Below are 16,587 nucleotides of genomic sequence, written 5' to 3'. Positions count from 1 at the left end.
GCACAGTGAAGTGTATTCATGGTGGAAAGACATGTAACTCGTTACAGCTGGTCCATTACTCATGAATACTAAGGTATAAAACAATGCATTCAAAAGATACGGCACAGTCTTAAATTTATTTCAAAATATCATAACACAGGATAGCAAATCACATCTTGGATGTAAAAAATCTGGATATGTTTATGCATTTCTGGAATCGGCACTCATATCACAACAGCCATATCCTCCTCCAGCAAAATAATTTTATTTAGTGTATGCCCATTCCCAAAATAGAAGAACAGAATAGTACCACCAGCAGAATAAGGATCAGCCTCCAAACCAAGAAACATAAATCCATCAAATGATGGCATAATCCCAGAGAGCAATTAACAATCAGTATATTGCATGCTGGAATCAATCAGATTTGCTCAAGACTGACAGCAGAGAGCTCAGAGAACCCAACATGCCAAACTAGAGTTTACAACAGAAATGTAGTCACAAATCTCTTAATTTGTGATTATTTTGGGTCTGTTCACTAAATCCCAGTTTCTATTGCATTCAATTGTGAATATATTATTGCAAGAAATAACTTGAACTTGGAAGGACCTTTCAACATAATGGAATCTCTCAAATACAATGCGAGTCAATGGTGATTGGTCAATATTAGGTGAAAGTCTCTGTAACTAGCATGTTCACTTAAAGACCAAAAATGGTCACTGTTGGTAGGTACAGTACAGATGTCAGAGCTGTGGTTTTTGGCAATTACTAATTTACCAAAAACGCAGGACTTACTGAATAGACCCATTTTATCTACTAATTCTTAGAGTCTGTGGATAAAGGATTGGGGAAAAAGGTGGGAATAAAGGGAAACAAAAGTACCAAAGGTTTATTAAAAAAAAAAAAAAAAAGGCAATAACTGCACACAAGTAGACCGTTTTATGTAAAAAGACAGCAATGCAGAATTTAGTCACAGAGCTTAAGTCTGCTAATGGCAAACAAACTAAACTATATATATATATATATATATATATATATATATGATTTTTTTTTTTTACAATGCCTACATACTTATAGTAGACTACCAAATTGTATGAATTGTACCAAATTTGTATTAATACTTATTCTAACTGCACAGATCTTCCCAAAATATTTTAAGAACAAATATCTGTACATCTGTACTATCCATGTTTAACAATATTAGGGGAAAGTTGGTACAATATAAAACCTGTATGCACATTATTTATATTCTCTTCAAATAATTATTTTGTAGTACTTTGAAATTTCTACCTAAATGAGTGTTTTAAAAACAGCTAGGGGAAAAAAAATTTGTGAAATTTTTCTAGAATGAGTATATTTAATTTAGCTTTTTTTTGTTTTGTTTTTTTAAACCTATATGGAACGTTTAAAAATCCTACTGCTGCTTTAAAATACATAAACACGCTCTTGAGGCATGCAGACAGACCTGTCAATAGGCAAAGGTTGAATAAAATCACAGAGGTAGTACATAAGGAAGATTTCAATAGGCGGAAAGTTCCTCATTGTTTCTCAATATGTTCATTACAATAATGTAACCAATGAGAAGAAATGAAGGAGGAGGAAAGGCTTGCTATACTTACGTCGTGACTAACCTGTAATGACACAGTGTGGTAGCTGGCTGGTACACTTTCATCCTCCTCATCATCACTGTGATTGCGGTACTGACGCTGATTGGAAATTTTAGAGCGTCGAACCTGATTGTCTTTTTCCTTGGTTTTCTTCTTAGAGCGGTTGGCTTTGCTGTCATACTTGTGGCTCTTTATTCTTTTCTCCTGAAATTTGCACCCTTGTATAATGCAGAAAGACACCAACATTAGTTTGTTTGTTTTTGCCTGCTAAGAATGCACCAAGAGAAACAAATGTCCAAGTGATCGTGGAATATTGAATGAATTAAAGAGGATGTCTGAAATTCAGTACTAAAGAAAACAGAAAAGTCTGTCATTAAGGGATGCCGACAAGCAATTTTTCTTGTTTTTGTGAAGTTCTGAAGATTACTCAAAAACAACACACAAATTCAAAGGCAATACGAAATAAATAGATGTGTAAGTGGAGCAATTTAAATGTCAATATGTCATCTAGCAGTCACCCAGTCATGCAAACTAAAGCATACTTTCAATACGGTTCTGGAAGAGAAATTCTTAAAAACACTTACACACACCTCCATTAAGACTCGCCTCTACAAAGATGCGAATGGTTTTCACACAGAGCTCAAAGTTTTCAGGTGTTACATGTGCAGCATCGCGGACAATAAAAGAGAGTGATTCAACGCTCTTCATAAGGGATTTGGTATCATGCTGGCCAAAGTCCAGACCAATAGTTAGACTATACTGGTTCACAAGAGCATTCGTAAGTGGTTTGCTGTTTGCAGCAAGTTTAGGAGAATCCACATCTTCCTTCCCAACCTGCAAAGAAATCAGCCAGAATCAGTCAGTTTGCACATGTTGCTGATTGATACAACTGTATGTAAGAGTACACAGTGTTTCGTTTCTCCTTCCTGCATATTGAAGGGTGCTAAGGCCAGTCAGCTTCTACATTAAAGGGGAGTTCAAAGGACAAGAGCCATGACACATCTCACCTATACCTGTCAGGTTGGTGCTGGCTATAGTTTGTGTGTGTGTGTGTGTGTGTGTGTGTGTGTGTGTGTGTGTGTGGGGGGGGGGGGGGGGGGGGAGGGGACAGCACATAGGTCCTGTTTATAAGTAAACAAGCAGCTGGGTGCTTCTTCTCCCATGCAGTGGCACAGCCAACATCAACCTGACAGCACATAAGCCAGCTAACAGTTTTTCTCCAGATATGATGCTGTCAGAGGTAGAGTGCGTATGTAACTATGCATGTTTAACTTGGATAACCGCTTCAGGAACTGTGTACAGGACATACTTAAAACAGAGAGAATTTCCAATGTATCCTTCCTATTAAAATGTACTTTGAATTAATAAGAAGGATAAGAGAATATCCCAGTACCTGGTACAACCAACGTGTTTGGGAAGTTCAAAGTGAACAGTGAGAAAATCAAACTTTAAATTCCATTGCCTTTTAATTGTTGTTCACAAATTGAATTACCTACAATTAGGCCATACTTGTAAGGAAACACAGTCTCAGCAGGTAAATCATATAGCGGACTTACGGTGCTATTCCTAAGCAGGGTTTATCATTGAAATCTATCCTACTGGTAGAGAAAAACACTGGATTAAACAGCTGAGAGTCGAATCACTAGTAAGCAAGTATTTGCATACCTCAGTGGTTGTACTTTGCTTGAAAAGAAGTGATTTGTACATACTCACCACCAACCACCCACTGTTCACCATGTCCACATCAGTCACGGAACGGTGCATCTTTGACTGTTTGCTATGTTCTGTGTATACTTCTGAATCAGACGTGTATCCACGGTCATGGCTCACATCACTGGCATGGTAGGAAGAAATTTCACTGTCTGATTGAGCACCTATCAAACAGAACATAAGTTATTAACCTGCTCCAATAGCCGTGAATGAAATTAAAGTCAATGGATAACACACACACAGCACAGGCTTTTGTATACACCCATAGGGCATAAACATGTAGCATTGAAGCATTGAACTGTGGGATGGGAATTGTTTAGAATATCTGAGTAAATAACCCTTACACATGCTAACCAGCTTTAAAAACAGAACACTCCCTTCCATGTCCAAACATAAGTGACTGTCAACAATGGACTCTTATGGCTCGGATTACAATACAGGGCCTAGATCTCCTGATGTGAAGACACTTGAGCTTAAGATCTAGAATGTTGATACCACATTGGTGGTTTGGTTTACGTTACGGTGTTCTTTTTTTTTTTTAATTTCTCTCATACTGTTCCAGTACAAAATTGTAAAACCATAAGCATAAATTTGCGCCCGGCGCAACTGTATAATTTTTAAGCAGTGAATACTGAACTGCTATGTACACGGTTATACCCACATTAGGGGTGGTAAATTACGGATAAGCAATGCACCCTCCCCCCCCCCCCAAAGTAGGCTTCATGGAGCCAATAAATCCTTCTGGGGACAAAAAGGGTAATTACCCGTTCTCCCCACTGTAGTTACCCCCCGAATGACCATTCCTCTCCACCCCTACCTTACATCCCCCATCCATTCCACATATCTTACGGTCTCACAGACTAAATAGAAGCTCTAAGCAGACCGATCTACAACCTGACAGGGTACCTATTGCCCTAATCACAGGCTCAGGGAGCACGATGCACACAAATAAATTGATAGGATGGCCTTGAACATTCTCTCACTAAACTCCAAGGGGCTGAATTCCCCCCCATAAAAGGAGACTGGCATTGCATGAGGCTAAACAACAGAACGCCCACATAGCCTACTTCCAAGAAACTCATTTCTTAAACTCTAAAATGCCTAAATTATTTTCTAAACAATACCCTGTTAACTCTCATGTGGGATATAGGAAACGTAAAAGAGGTGTGTCAATCTTGGTTAGTACAGATGTTTCGTTTTCTTTATGTAAAAAAATTGGTGACAAAGAAGGTAGATTCCTACTTCTCCAATGCCAGATCAACAATGAACACTAAACCCTTGTGAACATTTATGGCCCACAAGAAAATCAACTAGAGTTCATTAATAAGATAATCTTACTCACACAACAACATATATATGGTAAATTGATAATAGGCGGTGACACAAACTTTCTACTGGATACTACTCTAGACAAAACCTCAGACGCAACGGTATCTGGCAAAACTACACAAAAGAGATCCTCCGCTGCATCCCAACTTAGACAAAGCATACACGATGCGTACCTAGTAGATGTTTGGCGCATATTTCACCCTGCAGAAAAGGACTTTACGTTTCACTCACATGTATATAACTCGTATTCTAGAATAGATAGGTTTCTTCTCCCCACATCCCTCCTCCCAAGTATACAAGGCACACACATAGGACATATAACGTGGTCTGACCACGCACCCATCACTCGGACATTGACTGAACAATTCCCACACAAGGGGAGAGGTTCATGGAGGCTTAATGATTCACTCCTACGAGACCCTCAAATAATTGAAAAAATAAAGGAAGATATGACACTATACTTTGACACCAACTGCTCTGATACTGTAAATGTAGACACATTATGGCAGGCACATAAAGCAGTGATCAGAGGATCGCTGATTGAACATGCCAGCCACGCCAAAAAACTGAGAATGACGACTTACAATAGCCTCATACAACAAATACAGACCATCACCCACGCCAACAAACAGAACCCGACTAAAACACAATATGAGCAATTACGGACACTGCAAGCTCAGCTCAATGAAAAAGAACTAGATAAAACAAATTACATCTTACAGAGGTACAAACACAAATTTTTTGCACAAGGCAATAAGTCTGGGGCAATACTAGCGTCCAAACTGAAAGCTCGCACCGGTCATTCACGAGTGGCGTACGTTATGTCCCAAAAGAAAGGGAAATTACTGAACCCACATATATTGTAGAAGAATTTGCGAACTACTATAGCACACTCTATAACCTAAACGAACAAGACACCACTCACACACCTACAGAAGCACAGATCCAGGCTTTCCGATCGACGATTAACTTACCTCAACTCACAGAAACAGAAATTGAGACAATGCTCACGAGTCCTATCACTTGTCAAGAAATACAGCAAATTGTAGCCAAACTGCCTGCACATAAATCCCCAGGCCCTGACGGCTTTTCTAACCTGTACTACCAGACGTTCTCAGGTATACTGATACCTCACAAACCTCATGAACCATTGCTTTACTACAGGGTCCATGCCACCTGACATGCTCCTGGCGCACATCTCCACACTACCGAAACCGGGTAAACCAGCAGATGTTTGCCAAAATTTTCACCCTATATCCCTGTTAAACTGTGACACCAAAATATATGCCAAAGTTCTGGCAGAACGACTAAAAGACATCTTAACGCGAATAGTCCATAATGATCAATTGGGCTTTATTAATATAGGCAAGGGCCAGATAACACGAGGAATATCCCAAATGTTCTAGCCCATATGGAAACACACTCAATGGAGGGCCTTCTCTTAGCGCTGGACACGGAGAAGGCCTTCGATAGGCTAAATTGGAGATACATGGAACTGGTCCTTGCTAAATTTGGATTTACTAGATCATTCATAGAAGGGGTCCTGGCCCTATACTCAAGCCCCTCTGCCAAAGTCATGAATGGAGGGTTTCTATCAAATCCCTTCGCTATAACGAATGGCACTAGGCAGGGGTGCCCTCTGTCACCCCTGCTGTTCGTATTATCTCTTGAACCCCTAGATATTCATATCGCTGACACCGCCCGCCCTATCGCTACCACATTTAATGCACACCCTGCAAGAATATGGTCAGATTTCATACTATAAATTGAATCAGACGAAAACCCAAGCTCTCCCCATCAGACTCACACACAATAATGTCCAACTACTGAAAAGTCAATTTGCTTTTGATAGGAGACAGACACACCTCACATATCTGGGAGTTAAAATTGCAGCCACCATCAGAGGAATTATAACACATAACTTATCCTCGTTACCCCAAATGTGCAAACACCAACTATCTAAATGGAACGATGCCTTTCTTACATGGCTCAGCAAAATAAATGCCGTTAAAATGATAATCTTACCAAAATTATTATACATCTTTAGGATGTTACCACTACCGCTAGCACCAGCGTTGAGCAAACAAATACAAAAAATACTATTCACTTATGTTTGGGGGAACAAAAAACCTCGTCTCCCTCTTTCTCTACTACAAACACCAACACACTCGGGAGGACTAGGCTTTCCACATATACAGCGCTACCACAATTCTAGAAAATGCCATTAAACTTCATGCTCACAAAGGAACATTACAGTGGGTTGATATGGAGAACGAATACCACCCATCTTGTTCCACTATCACTTACATGTGGACGCCTATAAATTTACGTGACAAATCCAATGTGCTATTACCGCTTACTAAATTGACGATACAAACATGGGACCAGCTACACCGCCCGTACGCTAATAATACCAAGTTTCTGAAATGGGCACCCTTAACTGCACTTCACTCCATCTCACCCTGGTTATCACTAAATGGTTGGATGGAGAGAGGCATCACCCGCCTTACAGATCTATGCTCCCAAGGTAAATTTCTACCATTCCCTACGCTACAGACCAAGTACAATCTATCTCCATCTTTTATACTCCCATATATTTAATTAAAAAGCATATATATGGATAAGGTGTTGCACATCCCAGACCAAACTGCTGGAGACAACAAAGCTTTACTCCACATTTATGATAGATGCCACAAAACCCCGGTCAAAGCTAAATCATTATCTCTTAGTTATGCAGCCTTGGACCACCACACCCCACACCCTGAATTCTCGTTCACAAACCAATGGAATAAGGAATGCCAACTTCCTCATCACTAAGGAGCAATGGCTAGTGTCACTGCTGACCCTAAAAGGTTCCACAACATGCTACTCCCACACGGAAGCCCACATGAAATTGGTATATAGGTGGTATCTTACACCGGATTGCTTGAGTAAAATATACCCACTCTCCTCGCCAATGTGTTGGAGATGCGGAACACAAAGAGGTACGATGAGCCACATATGGTGGCACTGCCCCAACATTGAACCGTTGTGGATAGAAACACAAAAGTTATGCAATTATTTGGGGATACTCAAAGGCAGCATTCCACTAGAAATAGGCCTATTTCTCCTGATCCCCAAACAGACCTCCCCTATCGACAAGCAGTTACTTATACTTCTCATATTAGCAACACGAAATCTCATAGCAGGACATGGGAAAAAGAACGAATGTCCGACCAAAACGCAATTACACAACAAAGTTCAACAATTTTTGAAATACGAAAAACTATCCACCTCCACTTCCAAACATAGAGCAATCACAAATAACAACTGGTAAAGGTGGTTAACCCTCGCAAACCAGTAAAACTCTTATGTAGAGCAAATCCACACATGATACGCATACGCATGGGATTGAGACATAGGACTCATACACGACCCATGACCTTTGTCCATGTGTTGCCGAATTATGTTACTACAGAGACTGTTCTGAGATGAGAGTTCTCTATATATCCATTGACCAGGATAATCCACACTAACCATGCCTAATAGCTCCATTGACTCAAAAATTGTGGTACAAGGTATAAATATAACGAATGTAATATGTTCTGTGAGAAAATGCTTCTATGTCTGTATATATAACACTGACCAAAATACATTGTGAATGGATTATCACCCCCTCCCTTCTTCCTTTCTGTACCCTGTTCATTCTGAATAACGAAAACAACAATAAACTTTAAATTTTAAAAAAACAAAAACCAGAACACTCCAATGTCATTGTGCTAAAATCAGATGTGTCACATCTGCAGAATTAAGCACTATTAAATGTCTTTATTAGCCTACCTAAAGGTTGCGTGATTTTATCTCCAATCTCTAGAATGGTTTTAAAGATAGCTGACTATGCTTTCAGTAAGCCAAGTTCAGAGTGGAAAAACACTGCGAACCGCACAATCTTGGTACAGACTCGGATTTTGTTTTTAAAGGGCACTTCAGGATGGGTTTTACCCAATTTTATTGTGTGATACAGATAACTCATTAAATATATTTGTAAACATACATTCAAATTCTGATTTAAAAATTATTATTTTTTTCTAAAGATTAAAATTTTCACTTTTGATACAAATTTACTGGCATTACTTCACTGGTTTCGAACTCAGAAAGTAGTGTGGCTAATCAAAAGTGTTTTATTCTGTGTTATTGTGTTTGAGCTGGTGGGCACGTTTAACTCCGCAATGTAAAGCTTTAAAAGTGAAGCTCACACACTGTTTACCTTTGCAGAGGTTAGAAATGTGACAGGCACTAGAAAACACAGAAACGTATGTGTGTGTGTCTTTCTCTCAAAATGGGGGGCTACACTGAAAACAGTGTATTAAGTCCTAGAGAGAAGTCAACATTTTATACATATGTGTTTTCCTCTAGTAGGTTTGTGAAAATCTTAATAAAACAGAATACAATTGAAAAAAAAAATCTAATTCAACAATTGAGATGCAGCAGATTTTGAATATAAATATGCAAGTGGTTTTCATTTTATTCTTTTACTATTACTAAACAGACTTATTTCATACACTGAACTTTTAATAACATTATTTGGAGAAGTGACACTTGTTCCAGTACCTTCAGTAAAAGATGAAAATATACACACAAAAAAAAAAATATTGAAGTGTATGATATTATCCATAACACTGGTGCAACTCTATGGTGAGATCATAGAAGAAAAAAAAATCCTCACATATTTTAGGACTTGAACTTCAACAGACCCTTTAAAAAATATTCCAACAAATATTGTGATTTTACAGGCAAATCAATGGCAGGGAGTCAGGAATTTCAAGTGCATGTTTTCTTTTAAATATTTTGCATATATACTGTATATGCAAAGTTACAGTCAATCCCTTGGATCAGTTCTCCAGCTCATGGCAAAAAGATCTAGCGTTGCTCGCCCTAGATCAATGAACTTGTGAAAAGTCATACAAATAAACAGAAGGTAGCAACCATTATATATTTTGGTAGAATAAACTGCAAAAGTCTGGAGAACATCCACTTTGTAGAAAAAAGTAACTGGTTGTGAAAAGGAGCTGAATACGGAACACAGAACAAAGTCCATTTTAAATTATGTATTGTCCATTATGGCGAATGACTGAAAAGCAATTTGATACAACCACTCCAATCATAATGGACTTGTCACGTAAGAATTTTGTGCTACTTGCCAGAGCACAAAAGCGTTTACCTCTTTGTCCTCTGCCAGGACAAAACAAATGAACCTCAGTTGTCAAGACAATGTGACTAGTGCCTGATTATGCCCCAATGTTTTTACTGTGGTTGCGATAATTAAAATTTTTGCCAAGCTGGCAACCTAGGTTCTGCTGGCATGTGAGCATTACCCTCTAGAATTCAGATTTTTAGGTAAAGTTGGGAATTGTATTCCATTTTAAAAAATTGTGTCATCCAATGGTCTATAAGCTTTATCGGCACTTTACACCACCTATTTTCTTTTTCCTAATAGTGTTCAAATTATTTTTCTCTTGCTTAGCTCAATTATATTGAGTTCTTAACACTACAATAGTTTCCTTACTGGGATGCTGGTTAAAAACAGAAAATCCTAGTTACCAGTAACTGAAAAAAATATATATATATTTGCCTGTCCACAAATAACTGTAAGGGTTTAGAGGATCAAAGAGGTCAAATTTTTTAAACTTTAATCATCACATATATGTCGCACTTTCATTTAACAACTTTAAAAAATGTATCTTTTAATTAAAATATATCTATTTGTGCCTCTTTAATGTAGGTGTTAGTATATTCCTAAGGATTAGTCAGATTATGACCCCTAAACCCCTCCTTAAATTAAGAAAAAAAAGTATGTGCCATTTGACTTACCACTAATCCAGTGCCAGGAAGTGATCCCCTGGCAGCCGCTCCTCTTCTTATGAAATCTTTCAAGAGCATGAGCTCTGGTTCAACCAATGCTTCTCGTAGAGATGCATTGGCTATCTATTGTGCATGTGCGGCAATTGCTGTGCTTAGTAAATCAGAAATCTCATAGACAAGCAATGAATTTAATGCATTGCAATGAGAAGCATTTACAATGTTCTGCGTGATGGCACCAAACGTGAAGATTTTCAATAATTGAAAGTCTGCAATGAAGACGCTCCTCTAGTGGCTGTCAGTGAGATAATCGCTAGTGTGTTCTCTGACAAATGTAAATATTGCCATTTTTCGGCAACAGCAATGGTTTACATTGCCAGACTGCAGGGATAGGGATTATGCTCCAAAACAACTTCATTCAAATTAAGTGATGTTGTTTGCTTATGGAGTACGAGAAGTAACAAATCTACACTAAATAAACATGAAGATGTAATTATCTCTAAATTAATTTAGATTTGAACGACTTAATTTATATTTACTGTACATCTACCAGCAACTAAGAAAAAAAAACAACCTAATTTGTAAGATTGAGGGAGTAGACATACAGAACAGATGCTCCCTTCTAATCATACTAATGGATTTAAGTATCATATTTGTTTTCCTCCACTGGCCTTCAGCTAATTCAGACAGTGATTGAAGCAGCTGCTTATCTCATAAGAGGTATTGGATTACCTGTGTCATTATCAGCTCTGTTTGTCACCTGTAGAGCGGGTGGAGGCTTCACTCCTGCCCCTATACACTCCAGTAGGCAGAAGAGGGTGTACCAGTCATTGCTAGAGTGAATGTTGGCAGCATTGGTTTTTAGCAGTTCATGAAGACCAAAAGCCACCTGGCAACTCACTCTGGACAACACACTAGGTTTCATCATAAGAAGAATACGCAGAGAATGAAGAACCTGCAAAGACAAGAATTACAAAATGGGCTTTGGTTTAATGGCTAAAGACAAAATCAGAAAGCAATTTGAGATCTAAACTATTAATGCACTTAAAGGGAAACTATAGTGCCAGGAAAACAAACTTGTTTTCCTGGCACTGTAGCTTCCCCTTCTGTCAAGGCCCACTACATGGGCCCACGTGCATTAGACCTCCCCAAAGGAAAGCATTATTCAATACTTTCCTATGTGGATTCCGGCGACGCTCAATGTCCTCATGCAGAGCGTGGGGACATCGAACGTAATTTAAAACACTTTTGGTGCTGTAAGAAGCACCATCTAGCGGCTGTCTGAGGGAGAGCAACTAGAGTTGTGATTAGCCCTGTAATCAAACCCGCAGTGTTTTGAGTAACAGGGCTAAGGGGAGACATGCAAGGCACCCAGACCATTCCAATGGGCAGAAGTGGTCTGGGTGCCTACAGTGTCCCTTTAAAGAGATACTCTTACTTACTTGAAGAAAGTTTGTTGCACGAACTGAAACTATGACTGTGGGATTTTCGTTTTATCAAACCTTTTTTCTATGCTGGCTTTATACTTTAAGGTGTAAATTGTGCAGCTGAGTTCCGGGCAAGGAAGACTGGGAAGCAGGAGTGCAAAACTCCATAGATTGTATATATAATATATTTTATATTAATGATTGTGAGACTGTCATGATTCTGGGTGTAATGTCCTAAAAGGCTTACTTATAGTAAAAAAACAAAAAGTAAAACAGAACGATCAAGAAATGATTGCGTTAAGAGCAAATGCACAATTATTTTCACCACTGTGGGCTAGGACTAAAACTGTAAATTCTTCGGGTGATTCTATATTGACATACCTGTGCACTTATATCTTCTCTGCGTAAAAGGCGTATTGCCAAGCGCAGCAGCCCTACCACAGCACGTTCGACCAGAAAACAGAACTCTACCGCATGAGCACACAAATGGTAGAGGTGATCTCGCACAGCTTGCCATACACAGCCAACACGATCTCTAAATAGGACATGGCACAAGAAGAAAAACAAATATATAAAAATCAATTTCCGTGCTACTGCGGGTCAGATTTCTGTCAGGAAAGGCACACACTTTTTTTTTTTACTGCCAAGAGTTTTTACTTAATATTCTGGCCTGACTTAACATATCCTTGGAGAGCTTTCTTATTACAATTAACTTTTTTTTTTTTTTTTTTTAAATAAATGCCTTTAGGAAACTGTCTGTCATTCTGTGGTTCTTAATCCATGGCTCCAGATTGTTTCGGCCGAACTACTGTTAAATATCCTGTGGATTTTGCAATGGTAAATCAGTCAAAAGGCATAAGCATAATACAGCCTGAGGACTTAAATAATTCAACATAAATTTACCTGTTTTCTAGCACAATCCTTAGCAGCATTTCAAGGCAGAATGCAGCATCTTCTTCATCGTAAGTCTCTTCATCTGGGGTTACGGATATCAGCGCCTGAAAAAGTAAGAACAAAAATCATGACGAGGTGAGGTGTATACATAGACAGTTTGCCTTGGAAAACCCAAACCATACAAAAAAATCTTCTGCATAAAAAGTCATTCCAATTTTATGGCAAGACAGGAGGCTTCATGTTTGCTTAATCTTTCTTTACTAAAACCTCCAGCAGTTCTATGCAAGGCCACATGTTGCGCAACTACAAAGCCAAGTACATGGCTGCGCTCAATTGAAGGAGAGTTAATATCTCAAAATCTTACACCAAATATATAATGTTTCTCTGTGATAATTGATAAAGTCAATGTATTTGGGGTGACGGAGATTTATGTTAAAGTGAACCTGTCATGACAGTACATTTAATATATTTTTGGCCTCCTATTTATGCTGCATTATTTCTCCCTGCTCAAATCTGATTTATTTAATCTTTATTTTGCTTAATAATTATAATTAAGAAAAAATGTAAAAAGTCAACCGTTTTCTAGTATTTCAATTCACTGTAGCAGATATGAGAGGTATGGGGCAGAGTCATGATAGCAACCCAGCTTACCATCACCTCTCATTAGCTGAGCAGAGTATATACTTAGAGTATTCAATAAGGAAGTCACTTTGTGAAAGGAGGAAAAGTGGCTAAGGGGGTGAAGTTATTCTGCAGAAATCAACATAAATCCAAACAAAATAAATGTATTTTTAGCAAAACTCTAAACACATGAATGTAGAGAAAATAGAACATGATAGTTGACTTAAAGGGACACTCCAGGCACCCAGATCACTTCTGCCCATTGTAAACCACTTCTGCCCATCTATCAGACAGCCACTAGAGGGACTTCCGTGTTCTTAGAACACTAAAAGTGTTTTAAGCGACGCTGGACATCCTCACGCTATGTGAGGACCTCCAGCGTCGTGAAATCCCCATAGAAAAGCACTGAATAATGCTTTCCTATGGGGAGATCTTCCTATGGGGAGATCTAATGCATGCGCATTAGGTCTCCCCCACCGGCTGACGTTGGCGGGGGAGGAAAGTAGGCGGAGAGTAGGTGGAGCCTGACCAGTGCCGAGGGAGATTGGTGCTGGACTCCGGTAAGTCACTGAAGGGGGTTTAACCCCTTCAGCAACTTGGGATGGGGGGGGGGGGGGGGGTGGAAGGGAGAGGGGCACTCCAGGGTCCTGCAGTGCCAGGAAAACGAATATGTTTTCCTGGCACTGGAGAATCCCCTTAACCCCTTCAGGACCGCTGACTGTTCAGGACCGTCAGCGGTAAAACGTGCGTTTGGACCGCTGATGGTCCTGAACCGTCATGACGGTCTGGGGCTACTTACCTGATCGCCGTCGGTCCCACGGCGGCGATCAGTGCTCCACCCGGTCCAGGGGGACTGCCTGTCTGCCCGGGCAGTCCCCCCTCGGCAGATCAGGACCCCACGGCCATGTGATCACTCGATCACATGACCGCAATAGGTGTCTGTGTATCTGCCTGCAGGGGGACTGTCTGTGCTGACAGGCAGTCTCCCTGCAAGTGGAAAATCATAAAATAAAGTTAAAATAATAGCAATCAGTGTAAAAAAATAATATGTATATATATATATATATGATATATATACATGTATTATAATCTATATATACCTATATATAATATATGTATATGTATCATATATATAATGTCATACTAAGTGTATTTTTATATTTATATATACGTATATTAATATAAAAATACACTTATATTTAAATTACACACAAATATATACAATATATATATAATTACTATATATATGGTATATATATATATTATTATAAAATACAAATAATATGTTAATAAAAATAAATAACAAAAAATATTTTTTTTTTAATAATTATAAAAATATATATATGCAATTTTATTCTAACAGTATTTTGATATTTATTTATATATATATATATTTATATCAAAATACACTTAGAATGTAATGATATATATATCGATGTATAAATAAATAAATAAAAACAATACGAAAATATACATATGTCCATATACATAATTACATAAATAATTTCATAAATATACACGTAGACGTCAAATATATAAATATGTATATATATATTAAAATTATACGTGCGTATTTATGTAATATTTTTACCTAATTAAGTAATTTTAATGATTGCAATTTGAGGGACCTGCCTGCCAACCCAGGCCGAAAGTCCAGATAATTTAATTTGCTAGCACTGTGTTTAACCCTGTAACTTTCTATGACACCCTAAAACCTGTACATGGGGGTACTGTTTTACTCGGGAGACTTCACTGAACACAAATATTAGTGTTTCAAAACAGTAAAACATATCACAGCGATGATATTGTCAGTGAAAGTGAAGTTTTTTGCATTTTTCACACACAAACAGCACTTTCACGGAGGATATTATTGCTGTGATACATTTTACTGTTCTGATACATTAATATTTGTGTTCAGCGAAGTCTCCTGAGTATAACAGTACCCCATATGTGGAGGTTTTATAATGTTTGTGAAAGTTACAGGGTCAAATATAAGGCTTGATTTTACTTTTTTTTTTTTTTTAATTGAAATTTGTCGGATTGGTTAGGTTGCCTTTGAGAGCGTATGGTAGCCAAGGAATGAGAATTAGCCCCATGATGGCATACCATTTGCAAAAGAAGACAACCCAAGGTATTGCAAATGGGGTATGTTCAGCCTTTTTTAGTAGCCACTTAGTCACAAACACCGGCCAAAGTTAGCGTTTCTTGCATTTTTAACACACAAACAAATATAAATGCTAACTTTGGCCAGTGTTTGTGACTAGGTGGCTACTAAAAAAAACTGGACATACCCAATTTTGAATACCCTGGGTTGTCTACTTTAAAAAAATATGTACATGTTAGGTGTGTTTTGGGGATTTATGACAGATAACGGTGTTACAATGTCACTATTGATACATTTAAAATATATATATATTGAAACAGCAATTTCCTACTTGTATTTATAGGCCTATAACTTGCAAAAAAAAAAACCAATAAAGCATGTAAACACTGGGTGTTTTTAAACTCGGGACAAAATTTTGAATCTATTTAGCAGTTTTTTTCATTAGCTTTTGTAGATAAGTAAAAGATTTTTCAAGTAAAAGTCCAAAAACATGTTATTTTTTTTTTTTTCACCATATTTTATTATTTTTTTTAAATACAATATATGACATAATACAAATAATGGTATGTAAAGAAAGCCCCTTTTGTCCTGAAAAAAACAATATATAACTTGTATGGGAACCGTAAATGAGAGAGCGGAAAATTACAGCTAAACACAAACACCACAAAAGTGTTAAAACTGCTCTGGTCCTTAACGTACAAACATCGCAAAAACAGGCCGGTCTTTAAGGGGTTAAGGAGCCAACAATAAAGAAAAAAAAAAAAAAGATGCAATGGTAATGCTACCAGTTTTAACTACTGACCATCCAATCCATTCCTTACCTTCATCAACTCCTGCAAAGACTCTAGTTGGAGGAACTTGCTCTCTGAGATAAGCTTCTCTGGATCACACAACTACAATGAGAAGATAACAAAAGAAGGGACTTTAAACATCCCAAATGAAACGGAACACATAGAAGATACAGTGTTCTTGACTACATGTACGTATCACACAGAAAGGACAACTGAACAGGTCTTATTGCATTTCTTCACATATATGAAGTAGATTAACAGTCGTATTTACTAAGGACTAGTGTTACAAC

General features: G+C 38.1%; 1 protein-coding gene across 6 annotated transcripts in view; it reads right to left on the bottom strand.

Moving 5' to 3' along the window:
• GBF1 (golgi brefeldin A resistant guanine nucleotide exchange factor 1) overlaps positions 1–16,587 on the bottom strand; it is a 177,689-nt gene that overhangs the window by 9,399 nt on the left and 151,703 nt on the right. For 2 of the 6 annotated variants that reach the window (XM_063434333.1, XM_063434331.1), the window contains 7 exons: positions 16,328–16,399; positions 12,791–12,885; positions 12,269–12,422; positions 11,193–11,415; positions 3,297–3,457; positions 2,174–2,417; positions 1,608–1,801 (listed from right to left, as the gene is read on the bottom strand). In XM_063434333.1, coding sequence (XP_063290403.1) covers positions 1,608–1,801; positions 2,174–2,417; positions 3,297–3,457; positions 11,193–11,415; positions 12,269–12,422; positions 12,791–12,885; positions 16,328–16,399 — 1,143 coding nt within the window. Of the gene's footprint in view, positions 1–1,595; positions 1,802–2,167; positions 2,418–3,296; positions 3,458–11,192; positions 11,416–12,268; positions 12,423–12,790; positions 12,886–16,327; positions 16,400–16,587 lie in introns of all 6 variants that reach the window. The other 4 variants (XM_063434328.1, XM_063434332.1, XM_063434330.1 and 1 more) reach the window with 3 other exon arrangements.

The sequence above is a fragment of the Pelobates fuscus genome, chromosome 10, assembly GCF_036172605.1.
Source record: "Pelobates fuscus isolate aPelFus1 chromosome 10, aPelFus1.pri, whole genome shotgun sequence".
Taxonomy (NCBI): domain Eukaryota; kingdom Metazoa; phylum Chordata; class Amphibia; order Anura; family Pelobatidae; genus Pelobates; species Pelobates fuscus.
This window is presented reverse-complemented; position numbering and strand designations above follow the sequence as displayed.